This window comes from Nelumbo nucifera, chromosome 5, assembly GCF_055504915.1.
Source record: "Nelumbo nucifera cultivar China Antique chromosome 5, China Antique-T2T, whole genome shotgun sequence".
NCBI classification, from domain to species: Eukaryota; Viridiplantae; Streptophyta; class Magnoliopsida; order Proteales; family Nelumbonaceae; genus Nelumbo; species Nelumbo nucifera.
Window position 1 is genome coordinate 80210458 of NC_142653.1, and position 24543 is coordinate 80235000.

Genomic DNA, 24543 nt, shown 5'->3' on the forward strand with positions numbered 1-24543 from the left:
ACGAAGTACATATATTGAAAAACCATAGGTCTGGAGTCCAGAGGGCAATACTGATCAATGTAAAAACTTTCAAATCTTGAGTATTTACTGACCATGTATTCCTTTGTTGCAACAAATTCCACCGTTCCCCTACATAGCTCAGGCCGTTCATCAGCATCCCTACGCCTACCATCTGGCCCTAAATTGCAGTGATAGTCACGGGGAGTTTCATCAGTAAACCCTGCAAAACAAACATCATATGCTGTGTAAGTTGAAAACTTACAGAAATTAACAGGTGCAAAGTGCATCTTATAGAAATTTGTAAAATTGGTGATATTTGGTGAAATTTCTCAGAAATCTTTTGCTGAGTGGTGATACAAAATTTTCCAGAAATCATTTTTTCCTAATATCTCCAACATTTTGCCAATACATTGGTGATAATTCATATTCCATTGATAGGCTACATATTTAAGGTTTAAAATTTTAGATTATTAATAAAAACTTTCCAATACTTCATTAAAATCATTATAATTTTTCAAAAATCGTCTTCCTAAAAGAACCAATGGGAAATTGGCAAATGGATAATTGGCTTACTAGTTACTATTTTGATATGATCTACTTACCAAGTCACTATAATTCAAAAGAAAAAGAAAATTGCATACAACTACAAAAGAGGATTCTCAATCTAATCAAAACATATAATAAGAAAAAAGAAAAATGTCAAAATAGCAAGTAAATGACTTATCTTGTGAAGAAAAAACTAAAACGGAGACAAAAAAAACATACCCATTAAAATCTCTTAATTTTCTTCTATTTGATTTAAATAGTTCTTTGCTATGGTTTTTTAAGCCTTAGATCTGTAATTATACTTGTAATGAGTCCTTTGAGATTTATTAATTAATTCCATGTTCTAGAAATCTTCCTAATTATTTAGATTTTTCATATTTTCTTAGCAAAATTAGCAAAATATCTCAGAAATTCCCCCATCTCTACATGGTGTATATCCATTGATATCAAAATTATGAACCATGGCTAGAGATTTATTTGAAAACTTCCCTATAAAGAACAAAATGGCAGAGAAATTGACTGAGTTGAGTTGAGTTCTAGGCTGCATTTGTTTGCGATACAAATGAAAAACCAGGGTATTTATGCCCCCAGGTTCAGATTTGTGAGTGTTTGTTTGAAATTCAAAAATGCAACAATTTAGAGAGGAAAAATGTCTTTTCTGACATTTCCGTAGCGTGAGGAGAGTGCATTACTGTACCCATTTTTTGGGTACAAATTTGTATTTTTTGAATCTTGCATTGATCAAATGACAGAGATCACTGTACAGCATTTTGTATCGATTTAAAACAAACAAGAAGAGAACAAAAACGGGTTAGAACTGAGAACCCACTTTGCATCCTTGAACCGAAAAAAGGGTATTTATGCAGAGTACATATTTGTGTTTGTATTGCAAACAAACGCAGCCCTAGGGGTTCAGAGACACCCTAAGTAGGAAGCATGCTCAGCAGGAATGGCATGGGTGTCAAAGTTTTTCATAGAAAGAAATTTGAACTGGATAAGATGCATGCCACACTAAGTAATCCATGATAATCCCTAATATGAAATGATGGGATTTCCATCATAAGTAGTAACTAGCATACCTGCTACAAGCTAAAGAATTAGGGAACTAAATTTATTCGTTTATGAAATGATTTAAGGAATACTTACCTGACAATATTAAAGATTACATATAGATACCATCATATTGAAATATAAATAAATAATGATTTAGAAGTGCCCAGAAAATACTAAATGGACATAATCCGCACTAACACACTAAATCAAAAATCAAGTATACTGACCACATAAGTTACAAATGAAGCGCCTCCCTTGATCAATGAATTTCATGAAAGGATTAATGTACCCTTTGCAACGAGAACAACGAACAGGCCCACCTTCTCCAAAATCCACAACCTACAAAAAATATTAAACTAATATGAAATATTTAATTTTTTTTGAAAGGGAAAAATGATTATATTTAATTGCAAGTACAGAAATATACAAAATGTAATGATTAAATTTATAGAAAGAACAACAATCTTCACACCCAGAAAAATACCTCTGAATTAAATGAAATTCTCATAATACATAAAATACTACCCATTGCTAAGTTGATTAATTTGTCCTCTCCAATACACGTAAGCTGAAGCATAGTTGTCAAGACGTCACCTAGGTGCCCACCTAGGCAACTAGGCCACCCTTGGCTGAGCACCCCACCACGCCTTGACTTATAGCAACTAGGTGCCCACCTAGGCGACTAAGCGTCCACCTAGGCAACAAAAATGATGAGGCGGGTGCCTTATTGTAATATCATTTATGTTGATGCATCTTTATGTGTGTTAATACATTCTATTTTATAATATATATATATATATTTAATGTTTTACTATTGAAATTTAAAAGTACAAAGGGTTTCGAGATGAGAAAAAGAAACAAAAAATGAATACAAGTATAGAGAGGTTTCTTTTTTTTCCTATCCTCTCTCCCTCCAATCAATTAAATAAAATAGCAACTCCATCCTTGGTTTTTATCTATTTCACTTCCCATCTTGAATTTTTATCCTATAAAGTTAATAACCTTCTTTAGTTGCTAATTGATATGAAATTGCTCTATTAATACTTATTCTAGTAGCATTAATTTTCAAAATAATGAAATTAATATATTTAAAAGATTTTTTATCTTTTAGATATGATGATTTTCCACATTTTTAGAGGAAACTTAATGTTCGTAATAAAGAGACTTGCTCTTCTTTCAATTAGTATGCATGCCGAATAATATATAAAACTAAGGAACTAGCCAAAAGTTAGTTCTTCATATTATAAAACTTTTATCGCCTAGGCAACTAGTCAATTAGGCGCCTCAGTGCCGCCCAGAATCACCCAGACGCCTTGACAACAATGAGTTGAACAAAGGGCAAATAAAACACTCTAATCTTGGTAAGAAGGTGAGCAGTCCTAATTCCTAAATAGCCCAGACAAAAAACCATGTTAAATTGAAAATAGTTCTCTGTCTCAACTTTACAAGCAATAGATCAAAGAAAAGAGCATTTAGATATCCCAATTCCTGGATCTTTAGCCATCTTTACCCCAAAAACTGCAGGCAAGAATTCTGCTCTTATAGAATCACCTTGCTCACTTGAGCCTAAAGTACAAGGCAGGTATAATACCACCCTTATCTCTTATCACCCCTCCAATTCTTGAAGGACTTGGAATGCCCACACTACTACCATCAAAGTTCAATTTCAACCACCCACCCATTAGGGGAGACCGCACCTCTAGGGGTTTTTGTTTCCTAGAGGAAGATCCAGCTATTGCCCCCCCCCCCCCCAAGTCCTAAAGAAATCTTCCACCTTGAAGCCTGAGAATAGATTCAAGGTCTTCACCCAAAATTCTACTCTTAGTGTTAGGAGTTCAATCAATGTCCCCTTACTCCTCTCCTCCTCAAAAATTCTTTTGTTTCTTTCTTCCCATACTGTCCAAATCACCACAGCCCGTGTGCACCTCTCCTATTTATGCATCTCAACATAGAAGGGCTAAACAACCTTTCGAAGTTGGTAGGAGGGTTCCACCTAAAACCAAAAAAGGGAAAACAAACATTCCCAAATATAACAAACAAAAGGACAAGAGATTAAGAGATGAAAAGCAGTCTCACCATGGAAGAATCTATCAAAAAATAATGCTTCCATGGAAGACTTCCCAACAAAGAGCATTGACCTTAGGGGGAATTGGGAAATACCAGATTTCTTTTATAGGAAGGAGGGAGGAGAAGCAAAGGCAATAAGGGCCTTGAAGAAGGATTTACAAGCAAACACCCCAACAGAATTAAGAGCCCAAACTCAATTATCCAAAACTTCCTCATCCAGGACCTGGAATCCAAAAGGTGCATCAAACTAGACAAAGGTGATTTCCAACTCTCTGAGATTCCTAGTGAAAGCCAAGTTTCAATTCAACCCCGAAGGTGAGGGATGAGAAAGAAGAAATCAGACACAGGCTTTTACTTAAGTTTAAGGTTGAAAAGAACAAAGAGAGGGAAAAAACATCTTTCAAGGGAGACTCCCCTACCTAGACATCTCCCCAGAACCTTGCCTTCTAACCTAAAGCCAAGTCATACCTCACATAATTAAGGAAGAAAGGAAGGACATCATGTATAGCTTTCTAGGGTGCAGCAAGAGTAGCTCTGTGCAAACAACCAGCATCACATTCATTGCTTGATAGCCTGTGAATTCCAGTCACAACCTTATGTCACAACCTCTCGTTTTCCATAGGAAATTGCCACAACCACTTGCTCAAGAGAGCCAAGTTTTTCATACTAGCATTGCCAACTCCCAACCACCTTCTTCTTTATGCCACAACCTCTCATAGCCAACTTTTATTGTAAACTTGTACATATCTTCTGGGTTTATCCCTCTGAATAATAAATTCACTTACCAGAAATCAATGTAGTGATCAAAAATGGCTACAAAGCTGGCAGGGTTTTAGATAAAAACTAATTACTTAACAACCAAAATTGACACCCAAAACTGAAGAACAACCTCCCTTGACAAGAGAAATAATGTAGTATAAAGAGATTGTAAAAGTTAGATACTATTACCTGGATGGGCTCCTCAGATGGATGGGGGAGAGCCAAAGGCTGGACCATCAAAGCTAACTGCATGCTAGAGGTTGACAAAAGGTCACCAGTGCATGGGATCTATTGAAAGAAAAACAATAAATTAGTAACATCAGCAATTTACAATTCTTGTAATGAATATCGATTCAAGCACAAATATATCATATATATATAAAGATGCTAAAAGTTACCTAAGTATTCAAAAACTTGGAAAATACCTGATTAATGGTGCACCTCATGTAACGCGGGCTGCAATTGCCAGTATCCTTAACAATGTAATCGCTTGTAGCAGGCTTTACAAATACAGAAGTTGGCATGATCAGACTAAGGGGAAAGTTAAATAAATTCTCTATATCTAATGTTATATTCACACCATGATACATTACAAGATACATTGATTTTCTTTTAATTCAATGCATGAAATAGCATACCGGAGGAAGGTTAGCCTGATTTCCTTGTCGAGTTTCATACAGGATCACCGAGGAATTTGGGATGGGGCGTGGGATTTGATTGGGATCAATCTTTGATGTCCCTCCCAATGGAGCTCCAGCAACTGGGAGGTGACCCATGGCAGGTGGTACACCAGTCATAGGTTGGTTTGGTGGTGGAGGCATTCCATACATTCTAGGTGGTTGAGTTGCACCAGGTATTGGTGGAGCCACCTGAAAGCAATCAAACAATTCCTAATCCACAATACGATTAAGTAAATAAATAAATAGAAATAAAAATAATATTACAGTTGTAAACATTATAAATGAGGACTCCCACAGTACATATTATAAGAATGTAATATGATGATAAAGTGAAAAGTACTTAATTTCATTGCTTGTGGGGTGGACTTTGATCAGTAGACCACTAGGCCTTATAATTCTGATCTTAAAAAAATCATTAAAAAAGGAAAACTAGAAGATACAATATCTGATGATAAGAAATAACCAAGAGAAACAAGACAAAAAAACAGCACCCCAAAGTCTCACCTTAAAGAGTTATAAACCAAATAAGATATAAAAATTCATGCCATCACATACCACCCTCAACACACCTAACAAGTAACAACACCACAAACCAAAAACACTATTCACCTGTCTTACCATCAAATAACACCTCAATAACCTTCTCCACCCAAAATTAATTTTGGCTATTATCCTTTACCCTTATTCCAAAACCTCATTCAAATTCAATTCATCAACCTTTAAACCCTCAAATCAACCACCTAGGTTTTCTTAATCCCACGTCCATTCTTCCCCAGCCTCAAGGAGATATCTGTCTTGATTAGATGTTGAAAATTAGTTTCACATCAAGATTTTTAATTCTCTCATTCTCTTCTAATTCTATGAACACCTCTCTAGTAGCCCCTTACCCTCCTCTAAATAATATAGTGTAGCATGGACTCTATTAAATAGATCAAGTGTCCACGTCAGACATGTTAGATTCCAACAATCCATGGATTCTTGAAGGACACTTCTATGTTTGCTTATCGTTATTTGCATTGTTTATGCACCTTCATTTTTTTAAACAATTATCCATTATTTATATAACATATAAAAATGTAACTTGAAACTAAAGTACAGCAGCCAAGTCCCTAAATCCTACTTTTTCCATGCTTTCCAAGTCTGACATCTCATACACGCACAAATGTATTTCCATGAATGTATGTATGCATGTATACACACATGCATTTCCATGTATACATTATATCACAAGTATGTTGCATTTATAAAGAAAAAAAAAGAAAACATGCTTGCATATATATAAACTTGTGTAAATATGACATATTTCATACCTTTGGGAGAGATTAAACAGATGGTTTAAAATGAGATGTTTTGGAGCTTTTCAAACTTTTTTCTTTTGATAATAACAGAAAAAATTTTATTAAAAAAAAAAAGAACAAATCTTACAGCCTGGTGTAGAGATTACACCATTGCAAAAAACTTTCCAGATTACATTCTTGAATTTCAATGACCCTCCAAAAATTAGGCCTTAAATCTGACATGGACCACTTGAGCAAAATCCAGTAAGATGAGCACCCAATCAGTGACAGCCTTTCCAATGGATGCCACCACCTTCTCTAGCTCCCACTGACTGTCTTCAAATACTCTCCTATTTCTTTCTCTCCATATGGGCCAGCAAACAGCAAAATGAATACAACTCCAAACAATTCAGGCCTTTTTACTTCCATTGATGGACGGCCACTTGGAGAAATTTCAGCCGGAGACTCGGGAAGGAACAGCTGCATACCAAACAATGCTGAGTAATATCTCCAGCACAGATCAGCCACACTACACGTAAAGAACAAATGGAGCTTTTCAAACTTTGGTGCTCCTATGTTCATGCATTGGTTCTGGTTTCTGTTCTAGTTTCCATTTTATCTAGTTACTTAGGTCTAACCCCAACCTTATTGTAGGACCAAGTGACCAACAACAGCAATTATCATGATGATAAATGAAGGAACAGGTAAAACAAGTTTTGTTCATGTATTCTTGATTCCTAAAATAATATTTTCTATAAAGTTTTCTTTTACAAATAAACAATGTATAATTTTTCAAAGCCTATATAATGTATTTCTGACCGAAACAGGCCATTGAAGTGGGGAAATGTTCAGAATTGGTTCTAGGATGTTCCTTCTCCAAACATGTGTGCATGTGTGTGTTTCATATGTTCCACAGCAAGTCCTTACATATGGAGCTTTTCAAATTTTGGTGCTCCTATGTTCCCACATCAGTTCTGGTTCCCATTCTAGTTTCCATTTGATCCAGTTACTTGGGTCTAACCCCAACTTTTCTGTAGGACCAATGACAGCAATGATCATAATGATAAATGAAAGAATGGTTAAAACAAGCTCTATTCCTGTATCCTGACTCATAAATTATTATTTTCTATGAAGCATTCTTTTGCAAAGAAACAATGCATAAATTGTTCATGGTTCCTATCCCATGGAACTAGCTCCTTTTTTATATATCTTCCCCTCCCTCCCACTCCCCCAAAATACACATGGAGTTTTGATATTCGTAAACTTAAAGAAGTCTGAATTTAAGAAAGTACTTTGTGCATTACACATGCCTTTTATCAGTCAGCTTAACAGTGTCAGTTTAGAAGTAATCAACAATGACACATATATGGCATATGCCAAATTAACTATCAATCCTATACCAAACTCACCTGCCGGGGTTGCATCTGCCACGTCTGAGCCCCATATGGAGAAGCTGAAGGCGGTGGAATGCCTTGACTTGCAGCCGAAAAAGGTGGCACTGGTTGAGAGGATGATGCTGGTGGTGCAATGGCGGCAAGACTTCCAGCAAATGGACGCATGTTAGGAGGCTGTGAAGCCCTATTCTGCACAAGTGATGGTGGAGGCCCAACTGGTGGCTGCTGAGTACTGCCAATGGAAGGAAATCGGGGGCCACCTGGCAAAGCCCCTGATGTAAAGACAGGGGGGCCGTTACTAATTGGACCCAATACATTCGAAGGAGGTATAGTGGAAACTGGACCCTGTGCACTTGAAGGAGGGGCAACTGGACCCGTTGTCAGAGATGCAGAAGGGAAAGCATTAGATGGTGGCCTTGTACCAAAGGGCGGAGGTTGCGCAAACGGAGGGCCTGAAGGCCGGCCGGAAGGAACATTTGGTGTCACACTAGCTTGCGGAGGGGTAGTTGGAGGAGGCCCAGCTCTTGGGAATCCAGCTGGAGGTGGGCCAGGACGAGAAACCGGAGAAGCACCGGGAAAAGAAACCGGAGGAGCAGCTGATGGTGCAGTCGTAAAGGGGGCGGGACGGGTACCAGGTGGATTGGGCATTACAGGTGAGGCACCGGGAAATACACTGGCAGGATGAGCTGATGAGGCAGGAGCAGGATAAAGTGGCGACCCAAATGGGGCAGGGCGAGGACCAAGCGCATTAGGCATTGTAGGTGGGCGATTGATTTGTAGATTCTGCATGTTATCGGCTAAAGAATCGGGAGTTCTCTGCACACTGGGATTGAAATTAGGGGGGGGGTTGCCTGGTCTAGGTACCCCAGGGGGTACAGGAGATGCCATGGAGAATCACAACAGACTCAACTAGATCCTTTAATGCTTCAGCGAATCCTTATCTTTTCCCTGGAATTACCAAAAAAACAAAACCTAAATCTATAAGTTTTCAAAGAAAAATGAATTGAATATCTGCAAATTTCCCAAAAAATAACAATAGAATAACGGGAAATCCGAAATTCTGTCAAAAATTCATTTTTCTGCCAATTTATTCAAATCAAAGCTGATCCAAACAGAAGCAACAATGGAGTTAGAGAAAACCACACCTAGATTGGAAATTCTCCCAATGAATCAGTCTTACAGAAGCAATAACAGAGGTAGAGAAAACCAGACCCAGATCAGAGATCCTCCCAGATCGATTAGTCCTTGAACGCCCTTAGTTGTTGCTGTTTCAGTGTTTGATCGGCTGAGGTTTCCGAACGAGGAAGAGAGGTGTTCGACAAAAAAGAGCGTGCGAGAAAAAAAGGGTTTAAAAATAAGTCTGGATCTGCTGTAGACTTCCAGCTATGGCTAACGCTGTAAACCCAATTAGAATTTTCCATCTGTACAAACTCACGTGAGATTTCTCCCGCGTGTGATCTCTTAACTCGCCGAGTGATCGGGACTGAAAAAGCTAAGGGCAAATTTTTTGAGTTCGGCTTCGGCAAGGCAAACCCGTTCGAACAGTCCTTTCTCCGTGCTTATGTTGTAAAAGATTATTGGAACAGTGTGAGCACAGATTTATTCTAACGAAGCCAACCTCAAATATTTTAAAGTAGGATGCAAAAAGATCGGATTAGAAATGGGTATATATCCGAATCCGGTCCAATGTAGTATATATAATACATCATATCCGAATATATATGATGGATCTCACAAGCATCATTTGAATTCAAATCCGTTAAAGATATTGGATTTTTGAATATGATCTTATGGGAATTAATTTCTTGAAAATTTTAAAACATATAACAGTTTTTATAAAGAAAAACAAAAGATACAAGTATTTTTTCCAACTAGTTTCATCATATATACACATTTTTATAAAAAATAAATAATATAAAAATTATAAAAATGCAATATAAACTACATACATATACATATATATATATATATATATATATATATATATATATTGGATCGGATATGGGGTGATCTGACAAGGGGATATTTAAATCCAACAATATATGATCGGATTCCAAAACCTATCAGATTGGATCATAATCCGGTCCATTTTGCACCCCATATTTTAAAGTACCCTTAAGGTTGCACTCTGATTCACTTTTGTTTGTGTTTGGCAATATTACATTTTTGCACTGACAAATGAGAGTAATGCATATTTACATTGATAATAAGATGTAAAAGTACATCAATAAAAAAAAAAGTAAATTTGCATTCAAGCAAGGTCCAAAATATCGCAACGTATATAACCCGATATGTGGAATGTGTATAAATCATCTGTTCTGTTTCTTTTCATACGTATTGGCTAATACGGACCCAAAACAATACAATTTGGATCTGTAATTAAAGATCCCCCCTATCATTAATTTCGTTTTGTTAGTGTAAAAATTTTAAATTTTAACTATAGCAAGATTTGAACCTTGGTTACTTGATTTTAACAACCACAAGTTCACCAATGAGCTACATATATTTGTTTGCTATGATTATATGTATTTTTTATTTTAAGTAAATTTTCACTTTTCTTAATGAATGACAAGTTTTTATTAATAAATGCTAGAATTAATTATTAAATTTTATATACTAATAAATATTAAGATTAATTATATTGGTTTTTGAAAATTGACATTCACATTTTAATTTTTTTTTGTTTTTTTACATTTTAGTTATTCCATCATTTTTCAATGGTTACTAATTGTGTTCCGATATGTCACACTTTATATAAACCATTAAATTATGGTTTTTTACATTTAAATGACTTATTTACAATCATACAAAATATGTAAATATAGTTAGTAATATATTTTTTAAGATTTATTTGAATTTTTACCATATTTATACATATCTTAATTTTTGCCTGCCAAAGCTTATCCTGATATATTTCTTAAAATTGTCTTTCCGATACACCTTGCGTTTCCAATACCTTGAACCTTGCATTCAAGTGGGTTTTTGATAAAAAAAAAAAAACATATGCTTTATTGAAATTCGTATTTGCATCCATTACAATTAAAAATCTATTGGGTAAGAAAGTAAATTTATCAATACAAAACTAACCCAACTTTACAATTTATATGAACTATTTACACCATACATATTTGCATCGTTTCCAAACACGGCCTAAGTTTTTTAGGAAATGGACTTATTGTACCCTTATTGTTTAGAAATATGTTTTAAGTGCTCTCAAGTTTTTTGACATTTGACTAAATCCTCCTCTCCTGTTAGCATTTTATCACAATCCATTCGCATGTGACACCACGTGACATATAATTTTTTTAATTTCAATATTACCCTTTTGTAATCAATTTTGCCCTTCATCATTCTTCCAATTTTTTAAATAAAACTTAATAAACCCAAATTTTCAATAACCATTCAACAATAGTAATAGTAGCTACTAGCTACTTCTCTATCGATTGAAGCCCCCAGAGGTTGTTTATGAATCTTCCTCTCAAACTCTTAATTCTCTCTCTCTCTCTATGTATATGTATATATATCGTTGGGGCAAGGATAACACAACATATCAAGAAGATTAAGATTCTAAAGTTTGATAATAAGTTTGTGTTGGAAAAATGGGGTCACGAAAACTTTGAGGAGAAGTGCTATGAGGCATGTTAGAAGACACTGTCTTTAGAATGTTATTTGCCCTCACTCAGTTTTATTGAGTTTGTTGTTGGGTTATAGGCAAATCCGTTCCTATGATACAACAAAGCCTTAAGCAATAATATGCAACCAACAAAGTTGAAGAGTTTTTGAAGAAACCTTCTTTGAGGCAGTAGCAAATTGAATTGAGAGAGACAAAAGTGTTTTTCGAAAACATGTAAGGGTGAGCATTTGGTTTTTTTCGGTTCAAAATCGAACCGAAAAAATTGAAATTCTAAAAACCGATTTACCTATATGATAAACCAAACCAAAACTGAAATATTTGAAAACCGAATAAACCAAACCATTTTTTTTCGATTATTTCGATTAAAACCGAAATATTTTTGTTTTGTTATTTAACAAAAAACTTTTAATAAATGTATTGAGTGGGTCAGTTTTATGAGAAAATTTTGAAGTTTTGAACACGGATTCCATAAAAAAAAAGAAAAAAAAAATTGGCAACAATGCCAAAGCCCAAAAGAAAATTAAGTGGGGTGTGGGCCTTGCTGCATTCTTAGATGAATAGAAATAAAGAATAACCTAGGAATCAAGATTCACAAACTCTCAAATGGTGGATGGAGCATCACAAATGTGACATCTCCTGTAAAATCATTGTTACAAATCCTAAGAACCACCTTACGAGCAATACTGTGGGATGTAAGGAACAAACAATTTTTCACTGGCGAGAAAGCAAGCCCATCAACCCATGGAAGACCCTACAACGTTTAAACACCTACAAGGTCAAAAAGAAACGACAATAGTGAATCAAGAAAACACTCCCAACATCCCCATGAATACCAATCAAAGACACCAAATAAGGAACATCATGGGTTTCAAAGCAAAACTTTGCATAAATGGATCGTGGGGTCCCTCTACTGGCACAAGAGCAATGTATCATTATTTTAACCACTCAAGATGAATGCTTATTTGCAACAAGAGAACCTTGCATAGCAACTTCCCCAACTGATACAGAATGCTAGGCTGCCCTCAAAGGCCTAAAACAACTTCGAAGAATGAAGATTCAAACAGCGATGCTATTTATAGACTCATCACGAGTGGCCACTTTTTTGAAACACAGCAAAACAACAACAAGCTTAAGCCATTGAAGCATCACGAAAGAAGCTAGGACAACCATCTTATCATTTAGTAATTTATTTGTAAAACTACCAGTAGCAAAAGGAGCTCATATTTTAGCTAAAAGAGCTCAAACCTGCATAAAAAAACTAGTTATAGCATGCAGTCCCTTCATGAATCTTTTTAAACTCAAGTAAAACTAACCTAATTTTCAACCATTGTATCTATCTAACACTCTACAAACCTTGATTTACAATCTGAAATCCAACAAACTTCAAATTCGATTTAAGACACAAGGTTCAATACATTAAAATAAATACCTCAACAACTTCAAATTCGATTTAACACTCTACAAACCTTTCCAACTCCTTGATAATAGCTTTGCTTGAGGCTGAACAAGACAACCTTAAATGGTTAAAAGTAACAATAATGGCATCTCTGATTTCTACAACTGGTAAAATACAACAAAGAGACAAAATGAATCTGATTTACAGTTTAGATGATTTATATGATTCATTTATAAATAAGAAATGAATTCAATGGTTTCATATGTAAATGAATCAACACAAGAAGAGGGCATGCCCATCTAAAGTTTTAAACATATCTAACTGATGGGCAACTCTATCAACATGTTAACAAACTAAGGAATTAACAGAAATTTATATAATAAAAAATGTTTTCTAGAAGAAATATTATCCAAAAGAAAGGTATTGAGTAATAGTCCAAATCTTCTTTGGAGCACCCAAGAGGCCAAGACTTTGTTTAACATAACCAAAAATTTCTTCTACTTCTCTTGTTTAGCTACTTTCAGAGCTTCAAAAACAACCAAAAGTTCAAAACTTCCACCACTACAGCATTTCCACAAAGACTTTGCCTCCCACCTATTATATCTATTTGAAAGAAAGGCCCCTTGTTAGAAAATTAAGGTGAGTAAATACAAAATAATCCATTATACAATATAAGTATGGAATTTAAAAACTTACCCAAGAATAAGCATAGGAATGAATTTAATGATGAAATATCAATCATTATTGGTTGTTTCGATGCACTCTTTGATAAATCTAGTAGGGAAGAAAAACATGTATCATTTAATCATTTATAAAGGCTAAAAAATTATCATTAGAAATGACATATGAAACTTAAACAAAAAGAGTATTGTCATTTTCAAATTTGTTAATCTCTTCTAAATCTTCTTCAATATTAATTGCGTGTTGCGATGACTAAGTCCAATCTCGAGTACATATAAGTGTTTCTGCTATCTTACGTGTCAAATAGCTCCTAAATGCATCAAGCACTCGTCCTCTAATGCTAAAAGCAGACTTAGAAGCAATTGTAAAAATGGGAACTGCTAATGCATCACAAGCCATCTGCGAAAGTATAGGGAATTTGGGACTATTAACTTTCCACCATTCTAGAACATCAAAGTCGTCATTACCTTGTCTCTCTTTAGTATCTTCATTTAGATATCTATCCAACTTTGATTTAGCATCTCCCCCTCCACTTACTGACTTGTACTTCTTAAATCGAGATATCATCAACATCTTCTTTGCTTGTGATTTTGGAGTTGCTCATTCTCTATGTCACTTGGAATTGAATATTTCACATTTTTAGTAGTTTGTCCACTATGAGGTGCAAACATACTCTTGTATTCATTATACAACTCATACAAGGCTTTATTGACTTTTTTTGCAAATTCTTGGCCCTTAGCACTTTGATAAGTTTCATAAAGTACAAACTCCACATACTCTAATTTGTGCAGAGGGTCTAACACAACTGCAATATAGATCAACTTATTCATCTTTTTAATATTTCCCCAATACTTATCGTACTTCGCTTTCATTTTCTCTATCATCTCCCTTAAATTTTTGTCATCACTGTTTACCCATTCTTGTAAAAGGCAGTCAACTGCGTTAATTTCATGGAAAAAGTTGTTTGATGTGACATACAAGGAGCCTGAAATCCGTACTGTAATATCATAAAAATGTTGTAAAATAGCACTGGCCTCCTAACATTCTCCCAATCAAAACAAGTAGGAATCCCATCCTTTATCTTAAATTCACTTCTAAAATAAGGATCATAATCCTCAAACCTCTTAAAGATTCTTTCAAACTTTTGAGCTGCATCTAACATTATGTACGTTGAATTCTATTTAGTACATCTAAACATAACAAACTCTTGCTTTGAATCTTTTTAACCTCAACAAATTCTTTAAATTTTTGCAATCTAACTGGAGATTGCCTCACATATCTCATAGCTTCCCGAACATGATTAATAGACTTACCCATTTCTTTCAAACCATCATTCACAACTAGATTTATAATGTATGCAATGCACCTCATATGAAGCAATTGCTCATCTAGAATACAAGTTCCCCAATTAGAAAATTTTTCTTTTCAAGAATGTAATTGCAACATAATTTGAACTCGCATTATCAACTGTAACAGAAAAGACTTTATCAATCAAACATTTTTCTATCACCTTACCAATGGCTTCTCCTTTATGATTAAAAATTGGACAAAAGTTAAGAACCTTTTTATTCAATTTCTAATCATTATCAATAAAGTGGGCCGTTAAGCACATGTAGTTGATTCTTTGCAAAAAAGGCCATGTGTTTGCAGTAAGACAAATCATTTGGCATGAATTTTTTTTACTCCAATTTCTCATTTAGGTATAATTGGTAACAATCTCTGGCAATAGTCCATCTAGATGGAATCCAAAACTTAGGACAAGAAAGTGTCATAAACTTTTTAAAGCCCTCACCATCCACAAATCTGAATGGAAGTTTATCAACAATGAGCATCTGAGCTAAGCCCTTTCTAATGGCCTCTTGGTTAAAATTCCAACAACTAAGGGAACTCATCTTCTTAGTGTTTTCACCCTCCCCCTCCCTTAAGGTTGATTGCATATTTAACTATCAATGTTTTGCCTCAAAGTTGTAAGGGTTTTTCTTATATATGTTCATGTGGTTCCTTAATGAGTCCGTCCCATTTTTCTTAGGGTCACAACAAAATTCTCTATCACAGTAGTTGCACTTACCCTTTACTTCACCATTACTTAACATGAGTTTTGAAAAGTGGTCCTATACTTCTGACCTTGGCTTCATCGCTCTTCTTTTTCCTTTAACAATTACATTCATCAAATCCATTTGGTTGAAAGGTCAAGGTTGGGGGTGTGGACTTCTAACTTCAGTAATATTGGTAGGAGTGTCTCTAGTTTGTTGTGACATCTAAAATTACAATTCACAAAAGATAAGATATATGTTAAAACTAACAAACAAATGGAATAAAATACTTAAACATCTACAATCATAATTTACTTAAGAAACAAAAAGAGAACCATGTAAGAGCAAACTTACATTACACGATAAGGCAAATGATGTCGTTGCCAAAAGAATATAGCCCACTAAATAAATACTCCAAAAATCCAAGTCCAAATCCCTATCAAGATAAAAACAACAATTTATAGAAATTAAAAAATACAATGATAATTTGAATGAATTAATGAGTATCTAAGAAGAGTGAGTTTCTATTAACATCATTACTATTATGTACCTTCCTTAAGGCAAGTAGTTTGAATGAATTAATGAGTGAGAACTATGTATATTGCAACCATAGAGTGGCAGGAATAGAAAAAATAAACTTAAAAATGTAACAAAAATAAGAAGTTTTTTTCACTCACTTTGATATCTTTTATTTTATTTTCTTGTGAAAAGGTGTAGAAAGTGGATGAAAGCAATAGAGAGTGAGAAGAAGAAAAATTGACCCCACCCTCTCTTAAAAGATGGAATCACCAACTAGGCAACCATGGCTACAAAAAGATGGAATTGAATTCAAATGGGTATAATTCATTAATTTAGAAAAATCCGAATTGGATTTCCAACAAATACATAAAACATGGATTCAAATTCCATTTATTGTTTATGTATCCAAGTTTCTAATTCCATTGATTATTATTTGATTTTAAACTTAACAAATCTATATAAATCTACACAATTATTATTTAATTTAACTTAGATTATGGCTAGGTTGATATTGGAATTCAACTTAAACGAATCATGTTCAAATTTGAATCTGATTAAACTCCAATCCAAGCACTCATTTATTTGCTAGCAATGTACAACATAAATACAATGTAAAAAATATTTATGTACAATTTGGAGTCGATTACAAAGAATACAACAAACAGTTTGAATGTTTGATCAAATAAATGAATACAGTATAAAAATTGCCAAATACAAATTCATGTTTATATTCTCACTTAGTCATATTTTAGAAATCTAAATATTTAAAAGATTTTGATAAGAAGAAGTTACTTAGTTACTTGTAACTAGAGGTGAAGTGGTGAACCAGAGCCTGGAGCCTCAAGCCTAGAGCTAGAGGAAGATGCACTGATGTAGCAACAATCGATAATTAGTTAGTTTGTGACTCTGTGTTTTATCAGAAATAGACTGTGTTCTATACTTCTATCAAAACAGCGGTGGCCGGCACTCACCCCTAGTCTGTTGTAACTTGTAAGCCGGCAGCAGAAACTGGAGCCTAGAGCAAGTCTTCTGTCAATCACTCTCAGTCAGTCTATGTTCTAGCAAAAACAGAGAAGAAGAAGAAGAAGAAGAACGATGGCGGAAGTTAGTTTATTAGTTACCTATTGGCTGTTGTAAGCCTGTAAGGCCTATAATTGGCAGTGAAGAAGAAGAAGAACTGAAGAAGAACGATGGTAGCACGACATGACAGTCGGCAGTCGAGAGAATTCAGAGAAGACATTGACGAAAGAAGACTGGAAAAACGGAATTCAGTCTACGGCTCTGCGCCTTGCGGAAGCAGAAGTATGCCTGAGTGCAGAGTGCTTGAGGCTGGGAGGACTCTGGAGTCTGGAAGCGGATTGTGGAAGATGAAGAGTTTTCTTGTTTTCAACTTTTTGTGTCTAATACAAAATTAGTCATTAGAAACTTTTACATTAACGTTATTGCTTATTATGAATGTTCGATCTTCGATGTATAATTGTATATAAGTATATTTATTACTTTATTGAATATTAATACAAAACTATAAATTATAATATAAATAAATTAAAAATATATAATTATAAAACTAAATCAGTTTTTTTCGATTAACCGATTTAGCAAATATGATAAATGAAACAGAAGCCCAAAATAGACAAAAACCAAATAGCAAAATCAAACCCGACTGATAAACCGATTAGGCCGAACTAATTAAACCAAAACTGAAACATTGGTTCGGTTTTTCGGTTTTGACCGAATTGTGCGCACCCCTAAAAAGTTGTGTTCAAAAACTTGATTCACACTCCTTAAATAATTTCTGAAGAATCATGAAGCAGATGAAGGTGATGGTTTAAAAAAGGCTCATTGAACAGTCACAATTTCAAACATTGTGACTATTAAAAAAGTACTTAACAGTTATTGACTATTAACTTTGAATAGTGCCTTTTGGTCACACCCAATCGAATTGTGACCATTGAAACATCAACAGTCAGTCTTGCACCAAAGGTCAAAGCTACTCTTCACGAGAAACGCCGATAAACTCGAAGTGTGAGCAAAATGCGCCTCTAAAGTGCCTCATTGTTACAATTTCAAACATTGTTATAATCGTATACACGCGTGCGTGCACGGTGTAAGGTAGCAAGCCTACATACTCTCCTCTTTATTTGTAAGGAGTATAAATAAACTACTATTTAAAAACTTAATACAAATTTTGTAATTTTCCAATGTGGGACAAGTTGAAAACCAATTTTAGTAAAAAAAAGAACTATTTTACAAAACATGTGTATAGTTTTTTTTTCTTTTCTCATGCAATTGATCAATCAAATCCCATTAGATTTAATCTGTAATGAGATTAAAATCTAACAATTCCCCACTTTGATTGATTAATTACATACAACTTTCTCAATTCAAACTACCATAACATAGTTATGCATAAATTCAAATGGTGTTTTATAACTTAAACTTCTATTAGTACAGATATCTTAGAGTCTTGTCAAAATTATTAGTGGCAAGACCTTAAATTAATTACTCTCAAGACAGACTAGAAATGCCTATACACATAAAAATGTCATGTCTCTACAATAATTTCAAAATTCTACTCAGCACTATTATAGTAATGTGGTTTTTCCTAGTTTCATGAACAATCTAAAGAGGAAATCCAAGTTTCTTGAGAAGAGGTACCACTTCTATGTTCACATAGGTGATATTTTTCTATATGTTCCATTACTTAGCACATTTTAGAATTTCATTAAGAGTTTAACTCAAACTTTCATCGTAATGGACAACACTGTTTATGTTGCGATGGGAAATTTCACAATGTCAATGATAACAATCACATTGTAGTGACTTGTTGTTACCCGTTAAACCCATTACTGATGTTTTCAATTCAGGTTGGGTTATCATTACTAATGACTAAGGGGTTTTATTCCCATATCTTTACTTGTCGTTCTTACCAATTCTTTGGGCAAACCATTGGTAAGAGGATCAACTAAGTTTTTACTTGACCTCACATAAGTTGGTTTACTATCACGATAAATGGAAATTGAAAGCATAGGACTAGGCCAAAGTTTTATATCCAATAACAAATTCCTAATCCATTCAACTTCTTTTCTAGCAACCGCCAACATTATGGAGTTGGATTCCATGGTCGACTGAAATATACAAGTTTATTTCTTGAATTCCCAAGAGATTGCACCCTCATCAAGGACGAAAATCCATCTAGAGGTAGATTTGTTATGTTCATTTTCAATAATTTAACTCGCATCAGTGTACCCTTTTACTACAGCTGGATAATAGCAGTAGAATAAGCCAAGTTCCAATGTCCTTTTAAGGTACCCAAGAACTCTCACAACTGCCTTACAAGGCTCTGCACTAGGTATACTTGTAAATCACTAAGTTACTTATTGCATATGTGATCAAGTCTAGTACAAAGCATAGCATACATCAAACTTCCTACTGCACTAGGTATGCTATATGATTAAATTTCTCAAGTATTCTCTCAATATAATGTGATTGACTTAATGCATAACCCATACTATGCTTTCTAACTTTTATTCCTAATATGATGTCTATTTCTCCTAAATTTTTCACCTTGAAGACAAAGGATAAGTAGTTTTTAGTTTTATTTATGCCAACCATACTAGTACTCACAATAAACATCTTATCAACATAAAGACATGAAATCACACCATAATTTTCAATAAACTTTGAGTAAATGCGCTATTAGCACTATTGTACTTAAAACAAAAAGCTAGAATGCAAGAATCAAATTTCTCATGTTATTGATTGGGTGTTTATTTTAAACCATACAGTGATTTAACGAGTTTATAGATTTTCTTTTCTTTTCCAAGAAGGACAAATCCCTCCAGTTGTTCCGTGTAAACCTATTCATTTAAATTACCATTTAAGAAAGCAGTTTTAACATCTATTTGATGAACATATAAGTAATAAATGGTTGCTAATGCTATAAGTGTTATAATAGAAGATGTTTTAGCCACTGCCACGTGTCAAAATAGTCAGTCCCTTCTATTTGATTGAATCCTTTGGCTACCAGTTTAACCTTAAAAGTTTGTACAGTTTCATCAGTATTGTATGTTTTTCTAAACATTCATTTACATTTGATTGGTTTTGATCCCGAAGGCAAGTCTACTAGTACCCATGTGTTATTTGACATTATTGAATCCATTTCATCATGTATTGTTTCATTCCAAAAAGGCAGTATCTTTAGATGTCACAACACCATTGTAGGTCTTTGGATCATTTTCAATGTTTAATACCATGGGTATCTTATTTAAAATTTTTATCTATCATCTTCAACCAAGAACATGTACAATTGATTGAGTAGAGATAAAATCAGAACCTAAGTGTTTTTTGTATTCTTTTCCTTTGACTTCTTCTAGATTCTAATGTAGGTGTTACAGTTGTATCGTTTATTCTTTTAGTCTCATTATTACCAATAAGTATTAAGATCTGAGTTTCTCTTCTTGGTTATTTGTCATTTTTTGGGGATTTAGAACATAGATTATTTTCAAAGAATTCAACATTTCTAGTTTCAATTATTATATTGGACACCAAATCTAGAAGCCTATAGGCCTTGTTATGTTCTGTATATCCAACAAACAAACTTCTTTTTGTTCAAAGTCCTAACTTGGTTCTTTTAGGATATGGAACTTTATAATATGCTAAACACCCAACACTTTTAAGTATGCTAAGTTTGGCTTTTTTTGCCCATAATTCATATGAAGACTTATTATTAACTTTAGAAAACAATCATTTTATGTAAATGGTAGACTGTTATGAGTACTTCCTCCAACAGGTTTAAGGGTGCATTAGTTTTCCTCAGCATACAATTTATTATTTCTGTAAGAGTTCTATTTTTCTTTTAGTCGAAGCCATTCTGTTAAGGGGTATAGGGAGCAGAGCATTAATGTATTATTCTAAATTCTTCACAAAAGTAATTAAACTCATTCTTAAATTACTCATCACCCCTACCACTTTTAAGTATTTTAATTTTCTTTTCTAATTAATTTTCAACTTCAGTTTTTGTGTTATTTAAATATGTCAAAGGTTTCATCCTTAGTTCTCATAAGGTAGACATAGGTGTATCTTGAAAAATCATCAATAAAAGTAATGAAATATCTTTTACCTCATCTAATTAGTACACCATTTAGTTCATAGATGTTAGAATGAATTAGTTCTAGAAGTTGAGAATTTCTCTCAACACTTGGGAAATGTTTCTTGTCCATTTTACATTTTATGCATACCTCACATTTATCATTTAATTAATTACTATAAGTAATTAAACCAAGTTTACTTTTGTTCTTTATGGATTTAAAATTCAAGTGTGCGAATCTATCATGCCATAAAGAGAAAGAATCAACAATATAAGTAAAACATTTTCCTTCACTAATACTCAATTTGAACATACCATTACAACCATATCCATTTCTAACAAATATTCCATTTTTAGACATAATTAGTTTTTCGGATTCAAATACAACTTTGAATCCCCACTTGCAGACAAAATTTATTGCGATCAAGTTCTTTCTAATGTCAGCAGCATGGAGAACATTCAAAAGAGTTAGTGTTTTTTCGGAGGTGAAGTTAAATTCCACATTGCCTCTTCCAGCAACTTTGGCACATGTTTGATTTCTCATCTGTACCTCTTGGCCATTAGTCGGACTGTGGTGCCTGAATCAAATCACCACCCAGAAGATAGTTCTACCATATTCATTTCAGTGATCATAGCCACTAGATTGTCTGTCATTATCCCTAAAGATCTAGAGGCTTCACCTACGACAAAAAATATGTTTGTTTTCATTCAATTTTATTATTTTATTTTATATATTTTTTGTTAATTTTACGTTGCACATAGAATATCAATGTAATAATGGTCATTTGTAAACTTTCTCCAATATGGGCTTATGGTCATTCATAGTGAAGTCAAAGTATTATACAATAAGATATTTATTCATACCTGCTTCTTGCACATTGTATTTGAATTCCAAAGCCTTCTATATTTCTTTTGGAAATGAAAGTTCCTTGTAGAAGTTGTAGAGTTGATTTGATAAGACATTCAATATATGTCATTGACACAAAAGTGAATCATCTTCTCATTTTACTCTTTCATTCTTTAGATTTTTAGTGTCTTTGTTAGTGGGTTCAGGAAGAGGTCACAAATTTAGATCTAAGAGATAATACATTTTAGTGTGGTTAGAAAGAAGATCATCTTGTGTTGCCATCGACTGAAATTTGCTCCATCGAACTGGTCAAGTTGAACAAGATATTGGTTCATCGACATGATTGAAGTCATGCTTTCTTTCGCCTCCATTGCAAGATAAGATTATAAAATTGTTGGAAAAATGGGGTCATAGAAACTTGGAGGAGAAGCACTCTGAGGCATGTCTTAAGACATTGTCTTTAAAATGTTATTTTCCCCCACTTACTTTTACTGAGTTTGCTATTGGGTTATAGGAAAATTTGTTCCCATGATACGATAAAGCCTTGGGCGAGAATCTGCAACCAGCAAAGTTGAAGAATCTTTGAAGAAACTTTTTATGAGATAGTAGTAGATCAAATTTAGAGAGACAAGAGTGATTTTTTGAATTTTTTTTGTTCATTTGCTTGATTACACTCCTTAAATAATTTTTGAAGAGTCATGGAGCAAAGGAAGGTGTTGGTTCAGAAAAGGCCCCTTGAACAATCACAATTTCAAACATTATGACTGTTAAAAAGGTAGTTAACAAAATGACTATTAACTTTGAACAGTACCTCTTGATTACAATGATCAACCTTGCACCAAGGGTTAAAGCCGCTCTTCGCGAGACACGCGGGTGAGCGCGAAGTGCGAGCTAAGTGTGCCTTTAAAGTGCCTCATTGCGTCGTACACACGCATGCACATGCATTGCGTATTGGAAAGCCTCCATACTCCTCTTTATTTCTAAGGAGTGTAAATAAACTCCTATTTAGAAACTCAAAACAAGTTTTGTAATTTTCCAATGTGGGACAAGTTGAAAACTAGTTTTAGTAGGAAAAAAAACTATTTTCTAAGATGTGTGCCTTTTTTTACTTTTCTCATGTAATTGAACAATCAAACCCCATTGGACTTAATCTCTAATGAGATGAAAATCCAATAGTTTGATCATTGGATTTAGACTAGGACAAACAAGGAGTATATTGTGTCAAATCAAGATATTGTCATTTATGCAGTAACTTTGGGGTTGATGACTCTAATGACTAATGTTTGTGAAAGATACTTTGAAAGGCTCCATTATATCATTGAATTTGTTCATCTGAAAGAAACTATTGAATGCACTTAGATTAAAATGCATTAGCAGAAGGTGTGGGGAGATTATGTTTTTGGTAGTGTAGCATAGAAAGAGCCTCTTGGTTTTGGTCATCTTTGGGTGTTTGTTCCAAAACAAGGGAATTCCTCTAATGTTCATTGGTTGTGTCATTGCATTTTTGCATATGTGCAAATTTTCTTATGATTACTACAATGCTATGGAAACTGTGCCTTGGTAAAAGTTCATGGAGGAATACTTGTTCATGTGGACCCAATAATGAGGAAGAAAGCATCATCTTCATTAATGGTGGAGCCTGATGTTGGTAGTGATGAGTTTATTTACTTTGATAGTGGTTGTAAAGAATGGTGATTTTGCCTTTGCTTGCTATGCCATGATTGCCAATGATTCATTCTTGCAAGCTACTAAGGGCCTAGTTCAAGAGTACAAAGCAAAAGTTGCTAAAGCTTATGCCCTTGTTATATATTCAAAACCGAAAGAAAAACAATGCAATATAAAAAATGGTTAACAAGAAAGTTTTCTTAAAATACTGGGGGTGTGGGACAGGGGGTTTGGTGCCTACATTTATGTTAACAATAGGTTTATTCAAATGTTTAATATTAAAAATTTAAAGAAGAATGATGGCTAAAATTAGGGGTGAGAAAAAAGAACTGAAAATCGATTCGAAAAAACGGTTTGGTTTGATATTTTAAAAAAAAACCACTAATTTCGGTTCGGTTTCTGTTTACCTATTTAAAAAACCGACGGTTAACTGAACCGGTCGGTATATACTAATAAATAATAATATATTATATAATATATAATATTTTTAAAAAATAAAATCAAATCTGAATCCCTAAACTCCACTATGCCTTTCCCTTTCCCCTTTCTTTCGTTCTCGGCTCTCTCTGCTCTATTCTCTCTCTCTCTCGACTCTTGGACTCTCACTCTCTCACAGTTAGAATCTTCTTCTTCCCCAATGCCATCAACGGCCGTCGGTGCTCCGCCACCGAACGAATCACCGATGCCTCCGACGGGTGTGTTCCAGTGAGTGTTCTGTGAATTTGTGTTCTATTGTTCTCTCTCTAGACTTTAATTTTCTTCTTCTTCTTCCCCAACGACCAGACCTACTAACAGTGACAGGCGAGCCTCCGAAGTCCGATTGGCGGTGTCTCTCTCTCAGTGAGTGACAGTGTCTCTCATCAGTCAATAGATCTCTATGTCTCTCTCACTCTCAGACTCTTC

At 34.3% G+C, this 24543-nt stretch overlaps 1 protein-coding gene across 2 annotated transcripts in view; it reads right to left on the reverse strand.

Moving 5' to 3' along the window:
* The window catches only part of LOC104593849 (protein transport protein SEC24 C), a 58892-nt gene extending 49796 nt beyond the window's left edge, over nucleotides 1–9096 (reverse strand). Inside the window, exons 1-7 of one of the 2 annotated variants that reach the window (XM_010253882.3) lie at nucleotides 8922–9096; nucleotides 7792–8724; nucleotides 5064–5294; nucleotides 4851–4925; nucleotides 4615–4713; nucleotides 1827–1938; nucleotides 93–220 (exon numbers count right to left, since the gene is read on the reverse strand). In XM_010253882.3, coding sequence (XP_010252184.1) covers nucleotides 93–220; nucleotides 1827–1938; nucleotides 4615–4713; nucleotides 4851–4925; nucleotides 5064–5294; nucleotides 7792–8664 — 1518 coding nt within the window. In that variant the 5' untranslated portion in view covers nucleotides 8665–8724; nucleotides 8922–9096. Of the gene's footprint in view, nucleotides 1–92; nucleotides 221–1826; nucleotides 1939–4614; nucleotides 4714–4850; nucleotides 4926–5063; nucleotides 5316–7791; nucleotides 8725–8921 lie in introns of both variants that reach the window. The other variant, XM_010253881.3, reaches the window with a different exon arrangement.
* Between the last annotated feature and the right edge of the window lie 15447 nt (nucleotides 9097–24543).